Genomic DNA, 18,723 nt, shown 5'->3' with positions numbered 1-18,723 from the left:
GTACTCTGTGATGATATTTAAAGAAAGCCCAACAGTTCCCACCAAGAGCAAGCACTAGGCGACAGAGGCAAGGAAAAACTTCCTTTTGGAAATATCTATAGCCCTGCAGAAAGTGTTTGTTTAAATTGAGGTTTGAGATATCCGTCTGTAAAAATTCTGCTGCCATTGGAATTTGGTTTGTGGTGTTCAAAACCCAGAAAGGTTTACATCTTTTATTGGAACTATAGGGCTTTCAACCTGATAATCTCTGTTTTTAATTTCTTCTAACTGTCCACACTGAGTAAATTCATACTACTACTAGTTAATTTTTCTTGTCGTTTGTTTGTGTTAAACTGGGTGAAAGCTTAATGGCCCAAGACCATCCTGTCAGTGGAAGGTCACAGCTTCAACTTCTCATCCCAAGAATTCTGTTTTATTATTTATTTTCATACTATAGACCATTATTTTTATTGGATATGACAACATTTTACACACTTAAAAAATCCTGGGAACTGAGCTTAGTCAGAAACCACTTTATTTGGAGGTTAAACAGAAAGTGTGTGTAACACACACTGTAACACTTGTAATAGCTGTAATAACACGTCATTGAACTGGAAAGCTGATAAAGAAATAAAAAAACTAAAAATAGATGCACAGTCAGTCAATTTTACCATTTGCCTTTGATGTTTTCCCCCTCTAAATAAGTTTGCCTAACCTTTAAATGCCCATAGAAATAAAACAATATCCCTACCAGCTCCAAAGGCACGGCCAGCCCTGAGTATTTATCCACCTAGCCTCTGAGATCATTACTCTGTCACACCAATTCTGCCATACTTAAGTTTGTTAGATTCCCAACCTATGTGCAATAAACAATGTAGCCTACAAATAATTCACAGATCAGCGTGGAGTCAGCAGGTTAGTACCACATGTGTATAAAGAGGAGGGCACACACTGCTTCCTGAGAGGTTTTATAATTACACACACAGAAAGCATCTCAGAGCTTCACTCTTACTCTTAAAGCTCATCCATCTCATTTAAATTTATTCTGGGATTTTAACCCCATCTTTAGAGTAGCATCAGCATTTAGATTAGAAATGTAAACACCCACTATACATCAACTTATTTGTAGAACATTTATTAGGTAAAAGCTCAGCATTGAGGTTCCTCCAATTTAGAGTAAATTAATGAATGAGTGACAATGTAACAGGATCGGGGGTTTTTTTGTTTTTTTTTTACACCCATGGAGTAATAAAATACAGTAGTTTAACGAGCGATCATCAAAGCTCTCTAATGAACTGTTAGGCAGTATGGAGATCTTCCTAAGTATCTGTAATGGCTGTGAACTTTTTTTTTTTTTTCAACCTTGGCTGGATTAAAGGACAAGCAAAAACCTTTCTCTATAGGTATTACTAATTTCTGTCAAAGTGAAAACGGTCACCTGGAGAATCTTAAATAAACACATTTTAACTCAGAATTTTAGCTCACTGTGATCTCTTGTTTGCTGGAAGATAAAGGATATGGATATGACTGGACATACATTATAAGCTGTGGGTCATCAGGTGGTCTTCCACGCTGCAGCTGCCATATTTATATCAGAGGGAGAATAACAAAGGGAGAAAAACAGAAATTAGCCTGTGCAAAGAGACAGCAGATGGTAGAAAGGTTGAGAAACAACAGAACAGGATGGCTAAACAGAAAAGGAAGGAGCTATGGAGTGAATGTGTGAGGATAATTTGAGGATGCTAGAAGCCAAATGTAGAATGATAGTAAATGCAAGGTAAAGTCATAGAGCTTTGCTTTCAGTAATAGAGAAATGAATATTAATAGTCAGCCCACTTGTCTTGTCATCTTTTTCCTTGACTGATCATGGCAGCAGGCTGCACACTCACCATAATTATGTCCTCAATCTCAGAGGTGATCGGGAGGACCACAGGAAGAAGGCAATTATGTTATTCACACTTTTCCTTTTGGAAATTAAGTCAATTTTACATCAAAACATGCGCATCAGCAACAATGCTATGTCAACACAATACACATAGAAGTTGTTATAAGGCACACAAATATTCAAACACAAAAAATAAACAGAAAACTTTATGACGACTTCTGTGTGTGCTTATAGTAATTTCAATGTCGTCAGTTATTAATTAATTAAATGAAGGCCCTTTGTAAACTAGTCAGTATAGGTATCTGTGAAATGAACAGAATTCTCTGTATGTTCCTCCAACAAATAAAAAAAACTTGCTGGAAATGCAAGTAATGGTTATCTTAAGTACACCAAACAGGAGATATAAAATACTGGTAGACACTCAAGTAAAATGCCTTGCTAACAAATACTCAGTTCAGTCATCTTGTGTGATTTTGACAATCATCACTTCTATAAAAAAAAATGTTTCAAGAAACTCAGGCTACCTGAATGCATTCTGCAGATTTCAAGTGAATCGTTTTCTGTCAACAAAATAAAGCAGATTTGTAATACTTTTACTAAAGAATAAGACTTGTTACATTCTAGATTTTTCATATTATCAACAGATCCAATGAAAAGACCAACATTAACAGTTACCTGTGTATCCAAAGCCAATATTCTTTTGCACCATAGACCTCCTTTGTTGTCTAATAACTATAAAAATGTTCCTAAATTATGATAGGCACTGCTGTTTGTACAGGGTGGATCCTGCAAACACTGTCCCGCTGCTGTAAATACTCATTAGAGTACTAAATATGGATTAATCCATGTCTAAAAGTATTCTGCGGCAAATGCCGTATGTACTCATGCTTGGATAAGAAATGCTAAAAACTACAGCCCAGCTGTTTTAGGAAATTATTTCACATTTTCTTTTAAATTACACAATATATCTATAGTTTTTAAAAACGAACATCTTCTATAAGAAAGAACTGGCTTTCAGAGTAGGGAAGTCTGAAAGTATTGAGAATCAGACTAACACATTTTTGGTTTTGGTCTTTTTATGCTGTTCACAATAACAAAAACATAGAATATCACCTGCCCTATTCTTTAATATTTCCCTTTTTGGACATGAACACACAGTAAGCCATGCTTTTAAAATCTGCACTTCCCAACCTCATCAATTTCAGTCCTTTATTCTCTCATCTTCACCTTATATGTCTCAGTGAACTTTTACTCTTCTTCCCCGACGACACCCCACCACTCCTGAGAGGGAGCCTCCAGGCTCTTCTGGTTGGAGTCTCCATGAAGCCCCTCTTCTCTCTCTGCCTGCTCTCCATCAGTCTGCTCCCAGTCCAGCTCTTTAAATGAGGTTCCCCTGGAGCTTCTCCCTCTGTAGTCTTTATCCCCTTGATCATGGATAGGCACAGAGTGGACCGAGGATGCTGCCAGGGACGTCTCTCTGCTGTCTGACAGGAGAACCCCACTACCTGAGCTGTATTCACTGTTCGAGTCTGCACCTAGAGCAGCGATAAAACAAAAGGAGGGAATGAACAGATGGTGAGAGGACTTCTATAAACAAACACCACATGAGAAAAGCTAGGCTGCCCAAAAACCCAGTGCTGGGATTCAACCAAAATCTGCATGATGGTATTTGAGCTGCACTGACTTAAGTCCAGAATAATTATTATCTCTTCCATAAATTCTGCTTAACTTTACCAGACTCATAAATAATTTAGAAATTATATGCATGGAGGAAAATGTATCTATAAAGGAAATGTTGCCAGTATACCATGCTACATATAATGTGAACAAATGTGCTTTAGAAAGATTGTAATAGTTCAAGGCCATAAAACAAGACTAGCGACAACAGCCACACTAGCAGCTAACATGCTAACATGCTGACAAAGACAACGTTACCATGCTTTTATATTTACCAGGTATAATGTTTACCATGTTCATGTTTAGTTTAGCATGTTAGCTTACAAACCGTTGAGAATTAGCTCTGAACTAATCTAAGTACAGCTGAGGCTGGATGGGAATGTCATTATGCAAGTATTAAAGTACTGAATATATTGAAATTAAGACCTGAAGATGGTACTCAATGAAAAGTCAGGGGAACAACAAAATGATTACAATTCTTCCAGAGGGAGACATGAATGTCTGTACGAAGTTTCATTTAATTCCATCCATTCACTAGTGATCATTTCTCTCAAAACCACAAATGTTAACCTCAAGTTGGCGCTAGAGGAAAATTCAGAGGATCACCAAATCCGAATTTTGTGCTAATTCATCTAGTAATTGTTGCGATATTTCACAGGAGTCAAAACTTTGACCTGTTTATGGCGCTAGATTAAAATTCACAAAATTCGCAGAGAATTCATCCTCTAGGCAACAATAATATATATACCAAAACTGATATAGTAGCAATCCATCCAACAGTGACTGTCTGTACATAATGTCATGGCAATCCATCCAATCATTGTTGACATCTTTAGATATATAGTTTGAACCCAATGTGGTGGACTGACAGACCAACAGGCTCAGACAGCCCAATGTTGCCATCCATAAATAAAGGTAGGGCAAAATAAAAATAACCATTGTCCTTAAGAGATATTAAACCTTAATGGAGACTTTTCTGTCAGTTTTGATGTATAACTTCCAGGTTATTTAATGGACTATATTTTTTAATGGTAAACAAAACCCCAAAACTATGAAACTGGAGGATTCATAAGGGAACATGGAGATGTTTCTTTAAACGTAATGCAAGCCTGTGGTTTCATTTTCCTTACAATTATTAGGCTAACCCTTGCTTACATTTCCCTTGTTTTTTTATTCAGCCAGTACTTTTGCATATTGCACATTCAGTTTGATTTAGGGGGATTAATAAACAAGGAACCAGAAAATCTGACATCTGAGCGGAGGTAATAAACTGTATCTTGCTTGTCACACATTTTCCTGGTTCTAAACTATGGGATGAGCAACACCTTGTCAGAACTCAAAATAGGCACTGAAATGCTGATAATTAGAAACTGCTGTAATCTAAACATCTTCTGCTCTTTAATTGGACAGGTTCATACAAGCAGCCTAACCACTTGACTCCTCAGTGTTCTTTCAGTTTGCTCCTTGCAGGTTAATAAGATCAATTTCATACTTGTGTGTGCCAGTCTGTTGACATTTTGTCTTTGTGTGGCTGTGAGTGTTTCTAAGTAATTTCCTTTCTCTTTATACCAAGTCAGCCTTTCATTAACTGCAGACCTTACAATGATCCACACAGAAGGCAAGAACTAACCTTTCATATGAAACAAGCTGATCATCATGTAACAGGTGATAAATACATTATAATATGTGGCAAATTATCAGAGGTAACATAGGTTTGTGCAGTTAACAGAATGACAGGTTGACAACTGTAAGTGCATTTCAATTGAGGAAGAATTTTAACCAAAAAGTATGAAGCTTTCAGTAAAAACTATATCATAACATCACAAGTTATCAGTGTTCAAAGTCACAAATTATCAATCAACAAATGTCAATAAATCTGTGACATGCTCTTGAGCACGACAACATTTTTTCATTCCTCATTAAACTTCAAAGTTAGAAAACACTTCAGAGACCTGTTGAAATTCACACGTTCTCAAGTTAAGAGACTTCCAATACTACAAGCAAAATACAAAAGAAGGAAATGGTGTTACATAGCAAGACGCAAATAGTACAGAACATTAATTACCCTGAAAATACTTGAGTATAAAACATGTAATCAGAAGCAACATAAAATACCTAAAGGCTCTCATGTTGTTGTGTCACACTTCTCCGAAATATGATATCAAAACAGGAGACAGAGAGAGAGCTATATTGCAGTGTCAGTTCATGTTGACACAGAAAATTAAACTGGGGCCAGGATCGAGCACAGCAGTTTGAACAAGAAGTGAACCATGAGAATTTAAACTAATTACATATAACTTGCACAGCGGATTGAATTATTAATTATTCATTCCAGATAATAAGGTAGTATACAAAGGCCTAAGATGACTTTTTAACCTGGTGGAAAAGAAGTTGTATACAGTCCCCTCCAAAGGTATTGGAACAGTAAGGCAAATTCCTTTGTTTTTGTTGTTCACTGACGACATTTGGATTTAAGATCAAAAGATGAGTATGAGACAAGAGTTCAGAATTTCAGCTTTTATTTCCTGGTATTCACATCTAGATGTGTTAAACAACTTTGGACATATCACTGTTTGTTTTAGACCACATCATTCTTAAGTAATGGAAAAAGTAATCTTAAAGTAAATAACATTTAATATTTGGTAGCATAACCCTTGCTTGCAATAACTGCCTCAAGCCTGCGACCCATCGACATCACCAAACTGTTGCATTCTTCATTTGTGATGCTATTCCAGGCTTTTACCGCAGCGTCTTTCAGTTGTTGTTTGTTTCGGGGTGTTTCTCCCTTCAGTCTCCTCTTAAGGAGGTGAAATGCATGCTCTACTGGGTTAAGGTCAGGTGATTGACTTGGCCAGTCTAAAACCTTCCACTTTTTCCCCCTGATGAAGTCCTTTATTTTGTTGGCAGTGTGCTTTGGGTCATTGTCCTGCTGCATGATAAACTTCCTCCTGATTAGTTTCAATGCATTTCTCCGTAAATTGGCAGACAAAATGTTTCTGTACACTTCGGAATTCATTCTGCTGCTACCATCATCAGTTACATCATCAATAAATATATTATTAAATAGAAAATTAAAAAATATTGATGAGCACGGCCAACCTATGACATTTCCTCCACCATGCTTCACAGATGAGCTTGTATGCTTCGGATCATAAGTAGTTCCTTTCTTTCTCCACACTTTGGCCTTTCCATCACTTTGGTAGAGATTAATCTTGGTCTCATTAGTCCATAAGATCGTGTTCCAGATCTTCTGCGGCTCATCTCTGTACTTACAAATTTCAATCTGGCCTTCCGATTCTTCCTGCTGATGAGTGGTTTGCATCTTGTGGTGTGGCCTCTATATTTCAGCTCTCTGAGTCTTCTTCCAACAGTGGATTGTGATACCTTCACCCCTGCACTGTGGAGGTCGTTGGTGATGTCACTTACTGATGTTTTGGGGTTTCTTCACAGCTCTCACGATATTTCTCAAATACTGTTGTTTTCCTTGGTCGACCTGTTTGACGTCTGTTGCTCAGTACACCAGTAGTTTCTTTCTTTTTCAGGACATTCCAAATTGTTGTGCTTGCTATGTACAATGTTTGTCCAATGTCTCTGGTCGATTTTCCTTCTTTTCTCAGCTTGACAATGGCTTGCTTTTCTCCCATAGACAGCTCTCTGGTCTTCATGTTGGTTTATCCTCTGAAATTCTGAACTCTTGTCTCATACTCATCTTTTGATCTTAAACCCAAATGTCTTCAGTGAACAACAAAAACAAAGGAATTTGCCTTACTGTTCCAATACTTTTGGAGGGGACTGTACATGAAAAAAAAAGCTAAACGTACAAATCAGCGCTAAACACACTGTAAATTATAGAATAAACTCCTATTTATCTTTATAAAAATGCATTCAAAAATCAAGTAAAAAACAACCACATTTGAATCTAGCCACAAGCTCAAGCTGATTAATTTACACCCACCTCATGTGCGCGTGATTGATGGAGCCAAGAGGAAAAATGAAATAAAACATTTAAAATATGCATATTGAGCTGTGAAAGAGATAAGAGTTTGGTCTCATGTTGGTTTTTCTCTGCTGGTTGAACGCCTAAAGCAAGTCGTAAAATTTAATCAGTCGGTCAGAAAGAAAAATCCCATTTGGATTGGAAGATACACATTAGGCATGATATCTCAATTTTGTTTTAGCCAAAAATTGTCTCTAGATTTAATTGGAGGGTTTTAGTGGTGCCTTCAGGCGTCAGTCACTACATGCATCTGAGTGACAGTTGATCCTGTACTGGAATGAGATGCTGCTGAATTTGAGCATGTTAAGATTTAATGTGTTTACTCAAACTTACTTACTTAAGATAATTACTATATTCAGGCTTAAATTCTGTCAAGTACAAATCAGTGCCCACCAAGGTAACGTGAAATGGGTGAAAATCAGACTCCAGACTTGAGTTACAAAATGAATTGAAACATGTTAAAGTTACTGCCTGTTAAATCCTGACACAATAAAAAACAAATAAGACAGAAAGGTAAATTAAAGGTTAATTTAAAGGTCTACGCATTACAATGACTTGATCGGAGCTATGTTATAAACACTACTAACTAACACAGCTTTAAAGGAATAATTAGAAATTTTGGGAAATACACTTATTTGCTTTCTTGCCAAGACTAAGATGAGAAGATCAATACCACCACCAGCGATTAGCTTAGCTTAACATAAAGATAAAAAGCTTGGAGAAACGGTTTGCCTGACTCTGTCTAAAGTTAAAACAATCTGCCTATCAGCACTTTGAAAGGGCATTAATTAACATGTTTGTTAATCGGTTAGACTCTGCTAGTTGCCTTGCAACCTCACATTGAGGACAACACTCCAGGAAGTCACCGCACCAAACCAAGAAATAGTTACCTCACGTCACACACCAAAAAAACACAACTTGTCATTTCTACATTTAATTTTAATGGTCAACATTAGAAGACCTAAAAGACCTGCAACTGACTTGCGATTTGCTTTGTTTGTGACACGACTTGAACTTGAGATTTAACTCAAAACTTGCTTTGACAAGACTTGAGGTTTGAGGTTGACTTTCCCCAAAATACTTTAAAATAGCTGACCAATGACCAAACCCCCTGTGTAGTTCCACAGAGTGAACTATATTCAAGAATGACAGTGATTTCAAGAACGCTGTCTAGAGCCATGTGTGAGGAGGCTGGGGGTTGATCTGGTCACTGAGATGGGTCGGTATGGGGGGAGTTGGGGAGAGCAGATGGGTGGGATGGGGGTCAATAGACCAAAGAAGCCTCCAGACCGAATGGTCCACCGACCTGGCTGAGTTGATCCCAGTGTGACAGGAGCATGGCTGCCTGTCACATTATCATTCACAGTCATGGACACAAAAGTCATTACCACTCTGCACCGCACCCATGACACATGAAAAGCACTGGATTTGTCAGCGGCACTCAGTTTCACTCTGGTTTGTAACAAAAAGTAGAGATCCAAAAACACTTTGAAGATGTGGCTTTCTGCAATGTATTTGTAAAGTTTCAGTTTGTGGGTAGAAGACAAAGAGAAATGTGACACTAAGTGTGAGGGGTTAGACAAAACCAGATAAATGTATTTCAGTGCAAAATCAGGAATTTTACTATAATTTTAAAGGAGATTATTGACAAAGAACAGCACACAACTACTTTTGGAAAGAGAAACATTACAGAGCATTTATATTAGGGGTGATATTTTGTTAAAGTCCACTTTGAACCCATTTTTTTGTCAATATCGTAATTCTAAAAAAATATATATTTTCCTACTAAGAAAGGATGTCCATCACTTTTGGAGAGCATCACTAAATTGGAGAAAAAAAAACCATCTGGATCCCACATTGTTTTTCTCACAGCGAGCAAACTGAGCAACTTCAGGCACCAGCTCTCACATCATCCCTGAGAAAGTCTGGAACAAATTGCTGTTGCTGCCAGAAATGTTATAACAATTCTGGCAGTTTGAGAATCAAATAAATAATTTATAATGTAGATTTTTCAAAATCAGTGTTGAGTGTGGACACGAATGCCCCCTGAATAAATTGATTACTGTACACTGTAGTCCTCAGTACAAACACAACTAAACCAAAAAAGTGGAGGCTCACTTATTTTTGACTGCAGTTGGCATCTCAGACTGTTTTTTTGTACTTTCTGGAACAAGAAAATATTTGGCATTTTTGCTTGATAATGAGTTACAAAATGAACCAGCTTTATCATTCACCTAAGTGCTTTAGCTCCAATCATCTCCTGTGTGTGTATAAATTACCCATGCTATATTCCACATGTTCAAAATACATTTTTTACTCTATGTGGTCCCCTGTGTTGTCAGTTTCAGTTTTTGTTGTTATTTTTACATTTGTGTGTGTGTCAGCTAGGCTATAATAGGATTCATTACAAGGTCTGCTTGTACTGAACTGAACAAAATTGAACAATATGGCCTCTGACACAAAGCGGTAGCGATTAGGTGCTATGAAGCTGTTATCATCAAATAGGTTTATTTTCACACTCCATGTCAACTCACAACTAGACCCACTTCATCCAGTATTGACTCTTGAAAACACTCCTTCACAAGCTTTTATGTCTCATGAGGATAAATTAGTGTCAAGTGGAATTGTGTGAAAGCACTTGTGCATATTTTATACTGAAAGCAAGTTTTCCATATGGCGTCTGTAAAGCTGTGGACAGCCCCTTGGTGAGTGGCAGCACACTTCCACCAGAGGCTGTTGTGTCTGGGCTTTTCATTAACACCTAAGAAGGTGTCAATCACAGTTTCCTTCTGCGGGGCTGCTCATAAACAAAACAGCAGTAGAAACAAGGTCCAATTCCCCAGTGTCCCACCCACGTGTCAACTACCACAGCTAACTGCTGAAGCTAAGGCCCATTCCACACTACTCCGTTTTAGTTTACAAACGTAGTAGTAGTAGTGTTTTTGTTCTTTTTTGCATGCACCATTAAGGAGCTGGGACTGTTACTGAATTAACACAGGAGTGTGGCGGCGTAAAACAGACTGGGAGTCGTTGCAAAGTAAATACGGCGACATGCACAGTACAAGTGTAGGCAGATACGTGTTATTTGCACGGTACATAATATTTTAATAAAAATACCATGTCAAAAACCCGGTCAGTAGCATCGTGTTTCTGCTTTGCATGACTTCTAAGACCCAATCAGAGAGCCGAGCGCGAGCGGCTGCGTCATCGTTTCTAAAGTCCTCCGTTTTGGCCCGTCTTCACTAAAACGCCCTCCGGAGTTTTGAAAGGCAAAACGGGGTCGGCAGTGTTTCTAAACTTCTCCGTTTTAGGTCTGCATTTTCGCCATTGTAGTCTGGACGGGAGGTGCAAATGTAGCAAAAGGTCTCCGTTTTAATTAGAAAACGCAGTAGTGTGGATGGAGCCTAAAACAGCTGAAGTAGCCATCTGAGAGTAGGTGACTGTATACAACTGAAGCTTTTTTCCTAAAATATCAACTTTTTAAGTACAATTGTATGTCTAATTTAATCATGTAATTAATTAAGCTAATTTTACTTCTCTGAAACATCTCTTGGTAGCTATTAAAATGCTTACAGCAGCACAAATCAGTAAGATTGGGTCAAATGACTTGTAGTGTAATGTATTTTAGTATGTTTTGGCTAATTGTTTTGACTTTACAGCCTGCAAACTTACTGTTTTGTTTCACTAACCAGTAGCGAAAAGGCGCTAAAAACACTGCATACTTCTTACTCAGCAATGCAGATAGACAACGTTAAGAGTCTAGCTGGTGAACACAGTGGAACATTTAGAAGCAAAGCCAGATACGTTGCTCAGGCATTAGAGAACTGAAACTGAGCTAAAAAGAGAGTGAATATTGGACTTAAATTTGTCAGGTGGTCAAAAAACATGACTCCAAATAAATGAGCATTTTAAGTTGCTCCCAATCGCCTGCATGTGTAAATAGGCAACTGTTTGCCAACAAATCATCATATCAACTGTTTACAGGTTGTTTAGTCTAAAAAAAATTTCAAAACACAAACCAGTGAGTGACCGTGCAGACTATATTTTCCCACATACAGTAACTAAAAAATAGATTATGTAATGACTCTGAAAACTGACATAATAAAGTTTCTGCAAATATATAAAATTAACTTTTTTCTTTTATGGGTTTGTTCTTCAGTTTCTGACATCTATCACATTTTAGGTAATTTGTTAAAGAAAATCAGGATTGTATTGTATTGGCCTGATTGTGTGCTTTATTTGAATGAGGGGTTTTATTTCAATAATGGTGGTGACGAACAAAGAGACATGAATTTTAAGCTTGATTTGCAATCATCATCATCTTATAATAACTGTTAAATGACATCCATTTTCAAGCTATACGACTGGCAAGCCTGGGGTCCTATATGTAGCATAAATCTCTCATGAGGTTTACCTGTACAAAAAACATATGTGCTTCTGCAAGACAACATGAAGCACAAGTACCTGAGATGTCTGTGTCACTGTGCAATTCCTCTTGTTCTGAGAGCCTCCTCTCTACCTGGCAGACTTCAGGCACATAGAAATCTCCCTGCCGAGCCAAGGGAGCCATGAACTGGACCTGACCCTCTCTGTAGATCTCAAGGAACGGGTGTGCACACAGTCTCCTTTCCTGCAAGAGATGTTAATGTTGTTGAGAACATAATCCAAGTTCATGAATTACAACAAATGTAATACATAATATTAACATACACGTTTCCTTGTAGTAATTAATAGTAATTTAAGTGAACAATTCAGTCAAATTAAAAATAATCTACATGCTGTCCCAAAATGTTGATTGAATAGCATGTCTGAGTAGTGTATCTTAAAACTGTCAGTGCTAATGTAACTCTGAAGGTGCAAAGTCATAATTGCCCATGTTAAAATGAGTCCCATCAACACTTATTAACATTTGCCCTACGAGGCTGAATACACACAAACATTTAATGGACAGAGGAAACACCACAGTAGGATTCAAGCGCAGACACGCCAATAATCTCACAAGTCTGCGTCCAGCCAATGATTTGATTTCATACTTGGGAACCTCACTGCTCCAACGCTGAACAAACACGAACCTTGTTCCACCACCTTCACACACCACATGCAAGACAGCTTAAGATCCCTACAATCTGTCTTTACGGATGTTCAGCTTCCACACTTTTCACGTTGCCTCTGTAACTTCTGCTACTTGTGGAAGAAGTGGGAAGTCTCACATGACAGAGATACTCCGCTTTTCCGGGCTCATTAACCTTTCCTACGCCATGTTTTGTTATTCCGCTCGTGCACAGCCTTACTTTCACCCGTTTGGCACATGCAAAGTGTCTCGCAGCACTGCAGCATCTCAATATGATAAATTATTTAAAGATCATTTGTTTTAATTGGCTAAAAGCAATGTCAGTTTTCATTACTACTTGTCCATTTTACTGTGGCTAACAGATTACATTTTACAGTGTAACAGATTTGTTGCAGTTTGGTGCAATTTAACAATTAAATTAACCAGATGTTGTACATGATCTGATATTTTTACATTAAACTAAAACACAAGCATTATTATTTTCTTATGGTGAATAGGCTATGGATTCAGAGGGAGTCGTGACAGAGACTACATCATTTAGTGTAGTTTAAAATGAGGCTATTGCTTTAATCAAAAAGAAGTGTGTGGCATGGAAACATTAAATGGGGAATAAAAGCATGGCATTAGTGTAGAGTAATGAAGACCTCTGTATTCATACCTTGCACTCTTCCTTCTTCCAACCATGTGTTTCATTACTGACTTGAACTAAATTAAACTTCAGACTATAAATCATTTTTACACTATGGCAAATTCATGACATCTCTCTGAGAGTTGAACTTTTTCAGATTTTCATTTCTTGACAGAATCTGGGAGTTCAGAGTCCCTGTGCCCCTCGCGGACGTTACAGTTTCAAGCGAAGTGTAAGTGGTGACTGGCAGGTTACTATTTAGTAGAATAACAGGAACGTTACACACATAGGATCTGATAAAGCAGGCTTGTAAGACTGAACAGACACACACGAGACAGATTCTTTATAGGAGACTTCTTTTCAAACCCTTAGCCTATCATCTCTCTCACCATATGTCTCTCAGCCCAATTATGACAGTGGTGACATTCCTCTCGCTGCTGTCTGCAGGAGCAACGTTGTCAGTTTCAGTGATTTCAGTAGCATCAATTATTGGTGCATATTTCCTTCAGAAATATCTGTATATCCTCATTGGCTTGGCTCATCAGCTGGAGTCAAACAATGGACTGCTACATATTATATATGTGGATGCATGTACGCAGATATACACAAGCGAGTATTATTTTGCAATTCAGGCATTAAATAAATGATCAAATGTGAAACTGAAGTATGGCGCAGACACACTTTCGGAACAGTAGCTACACAGAGGGGTTCAGTGTTAATATTTCACTGGTAAATTCAGATTTGTCAGAATGATCTTTGCTTTAGAGTATAATGGATGCACAAGAAATTTGATATGACTAGTTGGTGCTTCCACAACAGAGGACAGAAGACAGCACTGCAGAAAAGATGCACCAAGTAAGAGTATAACAATATACAATTGATTAATGGCACACTTAAATGTTCCAAGCACAAAAACATCATATGCCAAGGGTTTTAAAAGCACTGCATTTACCCCTAGAGCAGTGGTCGGCAATTGGCGGCCCTGGTGGTTGGTTCTGAAATAGATCTCAGTTATGACAGATACAGTTTTTCACACAATCACTTCCTCTTAAGTGATGGTGCCTCCAAAATAAAAGCGCAAGAACGTTTTCTGCAGTAATGCCATATGCTTTATTTCCAGAAATCATTTGGAGGGGGGCAGCCTACAGTTCATTAAGGGATGAAGAAAGTGAACGTCTGTTTGCTTCACAACATCCTGTGAAGAATCAATGACATTTAGGTCTGATGATTCACATCAGCTGTTTAATACTGGGATTCATAACAACAACTTTGGATTTGCTTCACAGTGTTTATGGAGTCCTGACCTAGGTCTAATGTCACCGGGACATTATTTACATTGTGGGAATTGGAAACATTATGAGGAAACAGTGTTTACAATGGAATTTAGGGTACATCAGGTCCTGCAAAATAACCCCATAGACCTCAGCAATTATGAGAAAGTGCAGAGCAATAATGGGACCTAATGAGTCAATTCAAGATGACAAAAAAGACACTTCAAGTGAAATTTCTATGAAGATTCTCAGTCATCCAGGTCATAGTTATCCAACAAAGGTTAAAATCAAGGGCAAAAGTCCAGTTGCACTTCAAGTGAAAAACATATTCTGGCTTTCTCAAAATGTAAACAAAACTGAAAGTAGGACAAAGAAACTATAAGGGTCTATTGCTCAGCCACCCAGTGTTTTGTGCTATGTGACTAGAATATGAGCTTTTTTCCTGCCACATCATTAAAATCTCTGATGCTCTTTTTTTGTTGAAATGAAGGCATCTTTTAGTCAATGCAGTGCACCTTACATTCATCACGATTTTTGAAACTACTTTCCCAGACACATTAAATTGTTTTTGATTTTGTGACTGATGCACCTATAATTCTAGGTTTCTTGAATCTCTGACACATTAAACACATTAAAAATGCATTTTCTTGTAGAAAACTAGAAGGTTTCTTCTAAATGCTGAATGAATCACCTGTGCATCTGCCTGTGCAATTGATTATTTCGAGTTTGTCAAAATATGAGTTCTTTCCATTATTCAAATTCAAATGAATTCTTTGTAAAAACAGAAGCTTGCTTGCTTCATGAGTTGGAGGTTCTCCAGGAAGTTATATATAATATAATCAATATATATAATAATATAAGAACTATGAACTACAAATAAGACAAAACCACAATTTATAATATAGCCAGAATATCATACCGGAGCTGTACAGAAAGACAGATGAAATATTAATACTATTCAAAATTACCAGAGGCTAGCCCAGCAGCAGGGCAGGACTTGGACTATTGTGTTTGAAGGACAGAAGACAGAAGTGTCACCATTTGGGCACGGGTTATTTTTTTATAATTATTTATTGTAAGACCTGAGGACACCTTTATTATTTGTACAACCAGACAAGGAGCTTATACCTGTTACTTACAGTCACTGCTAGGTGAGTAAAGCAACATCCTCAGCCCGGAAGCCTCACTATACAGTGAGGTCAGTTTCTCTGTTTCTTATAAACAGAAGATGTGGGGTGGAGGGTAGGCAAATAATTAGACCAGTAGTGGAATCACTGAGACAAACTGCGCACAGTGGGCTTTTGTAATTGGGTAGGGGGTTGTGGATGGTGTACTTTTTGATTTTGTTTCTTATTGATCTCTTCTCTTGCAGTATGAGGGCCCCGGGAGCCCAGGAGAGCAGTCCAGAGTAACAGGGTCACAGTAAGGTCATTTTTCTACATATTCTCCATGGCACAGGAATGGCAATATTTTTTGACAGAAAGATATCTCTTATTTAGTTTTCTTTGTTATGAAAACATTATTACATTGTTGCATTATTAAGGGAATAGACATAGGGAATTACAAGGTTACAACAGAACATGAGCTCACCTTGCTTTCAAAGCACTGTTTCAAAATTTGAAAAAGAAAACTGAGGCAGAGCTGGATGTATCCATCTTTGCTTCATGTTGCTTTTACGCTTTTCAAAATCCAAATATGGATGAGAACAGCAGTAACCCATTCTTATTTGTTCTCAGAAGCATCTTCGGGTGTAGATGCTGCCCTTCAATGCTTTTCAAGCACATGTCAACCTGTGCCAAAGCTGTTTCATGGCAAACCATTCAAAGGTACCACGTAAGCTCAGTTGATGCGTTAAAAGGCTTAATTATTGCTGTGCTTGCTATGGACAATAAAACAATAACAATAATTATCGCAATAGAATTTTTTTCACTAACAATATAACAAATGTTCAATTAATATTAAATAAATGTTTGATGTTATTCACGTGAGTCATACACAAATAAGGACTTTTTTTTTTTCTTAAGATGTTTCATTTGTTGAGGAAAAAGGACTGAAAAAAGCTTTTACTTAATTTTACTCGTGTAGATTTGTTGACAAAGATTTGATCATAATTGTTTTGAATGTTCACCTCAGATTTGCTAAATGATCCACTGTTTGGCCTCAAGTGTTGACCATAACGAAGAGTTTAAACTGCAATTAACCATCAGGTTTCTACAACTTTCACTCAGGAGCAAAAATCAGCCTTAAGAAGGAAATAACGATTTGATACTTATTGTGATAATTATCGAAATCGAAAGATATGAAACATTTTTCATAACATTTTTGGGCATATCGTCCAGCCCTAATTACTGCACTAATTCACATGTCACAGTTAAATAAACCTTGTTATTATGCTGATTAGTTATACTGAAACACTGTGTAGGAAAATCTGCATCAACAAAGGTTTAAAATGAATGAAATTAGATTTGAGCACAGGGGATTACACAAAACATCACGCAAACACAGATATTTAATCACCTCTCATGCACTTTCTCATGCTAGCTGATTATTTGCAGACCCTCTGCAGCAGGTCCAGAGGGAACTGGTGAAGGACAGACTACACAAAGATGAGGATGTGCTAGTGTCCTCTATTTCCAGGTTCCTAGCCTGGGGGACAACATCTGCATGGGACCCCTTTACAAATGCATCACATGTGCCTTTGGATAAATAAATGAAACTGTACAAGGAATTTTTAGAGTTCTAAAATAAGATTTATGGTCCCTCCCCTTTGGTACAACACAGCTACACACTTACGCTACATTTTGCCTTGAAAGTCATGGAGGCTCTACACCAAGTCATCATATACTGTAACACTACACATAAATATTGTATACAATTCTACAAATTACATATTTATTTTATTCAAATGTTTGTAGTTGGTAGTGTACTGGTGATATTGTAGATATTTAATGCCAGATATTTACATGCACACTATAACATGATTACTTGACCACACTAAGGAAGTAATGCAGTCATGTAAGTCATGTAGATTTGACATGATTTGGATTTTAGTTTGCATGACTGCTTTGACAGTCTGGATGTGAGCTAGCCTTTGAAACAACAAAATTACTTAATTTTTCAGGAGTGCTATTTGTGTCTATAATTCTAATTAAATTAGGAAATCAGACTAAAATATGTGAAGGCCACAGCGATTTGAAAGATTGGCAAGTTATCCAGGTCTGTTAATTGGGGTATGCTTACTGTGATTTTGATTTTAATTCATGTATAGATGTTAAGATGTTAACAAGTGCAATAAAAGGTTATGATTAAATTATTAGAGCGCATTTAAACAGCTCACAGAGAATACAGATTGCCGAATAATAATATTTTTAGATATTACTAGATAAGACACTTACACAAGCACAATAAACCAAATATCAATTTAAAACAGAGGCATAGAGGGTCAATGCATATGATTTATCTATAATTATGATTATTATAAGATATAATTAATTTAAATATTGCTTACGTTCTCAAGTACAAGACTCAAATATTGAATGTTTTTTATGATTTGGGATGGTTTTAAGATATTTCTGATGTTTTTGTTATATGTTTGACCTTTTATTTAAGTCTATTGTTAGTATGTTTATTACATTTCTACAAATAGGTTTTATACAGTAAATTGTATTATACTAACAACTTCTGAAAACAAATTATTATTGCACATGTACTGACACTGTAATGCCAGAGGTTCGTTAGGACATTTTGACATCACCGTGGAATCCCCAAGTCCTCCAAGTCTCTTTCACAGAGCACCACGTCAACACAGTCTACTTCACATGTTGTAATGTAGCCAGTGGTGGAAATTGGCGAATTGTTGCAGGAGTACAGTCTAAAATCTATTCAATGTTTTCTTATAAGTGGAAATCGCTTATCTCTGTTTTACAGTTTTTAAAACGTGTTTATGAAATGAAAGTGAAAAGGGGAAGCGAAGATAAATCCAAGATTACTCGAGATGACAAAAACTACGCTCATTACCGTAATTAAGTGCAATAAAACCTTCTTGAGTAAAAAGCCAATACTTAATCAATTCACCTGTTCAACAAGCATGTAAACCTGTACAAAGCACATAGTATATATAGAGTATATAGTGAGCTTGCTGTTGTAAACACGACTGTTGCTGCTCTAGAAACAATATTTAGTTATAGTTAAAATATTCAATTCTAATCCTGTTCT

At 37.1% G+C, this 18,723-nt stretch overlaps 1 protein-coding gene across 1 annotated transcript in view; it reads right to left on the bottom strand.

The window, feature by feature from the left end:
- Nucleotides 1–497: 497 nt before the first annotated feature.
- Nucleotides 498–18,723, bottom strand: part of LOC123987358 (testis-expressed protein 264 homolog) — a 36,518-nt gene continuing 18,292 nt past the window's right edge. Inside the window, exons 3-4 of the mRNA XM_046076168.1 lie at nt 12,003–12,168; nt 498–3,399 (exon numbers count right to left, since the gene is read on the bottom strand). Coding sequence (XP_045932124.1) covers nt 3,113–3,399; nt 12,003–12,168 — 453 coding nt within the window. The 3' untranslated portion in view covers nt 498–3,112. The remainder of the gene's footprint in view (nt 3,400–12,002; nt 12,169–18,723) is intronic.

Source organism: Micropterus dolomieu, linkage group LG18, assembly GCF_021292245.1.
Source record: "Micropterus dolomieu isolate WLL.071019.BEF.003 ecotype Adirondacks linkage group LG18, ASM2129224v1, whole genome shotgun sequence".
Taxonomy (NCBI): domain Eukaryota; kingdom Metazoa; phylum Chordata; class Actinopteri; order Centrarchiformes; family Centrarchidae; genus Micropterus; species Micropterus dolomieu.
The sequence above is the reverse complement of the archived record's forward strand: the minus strand, read 5'-3'. Positions and strand labels throughout refer to the sequence as shown.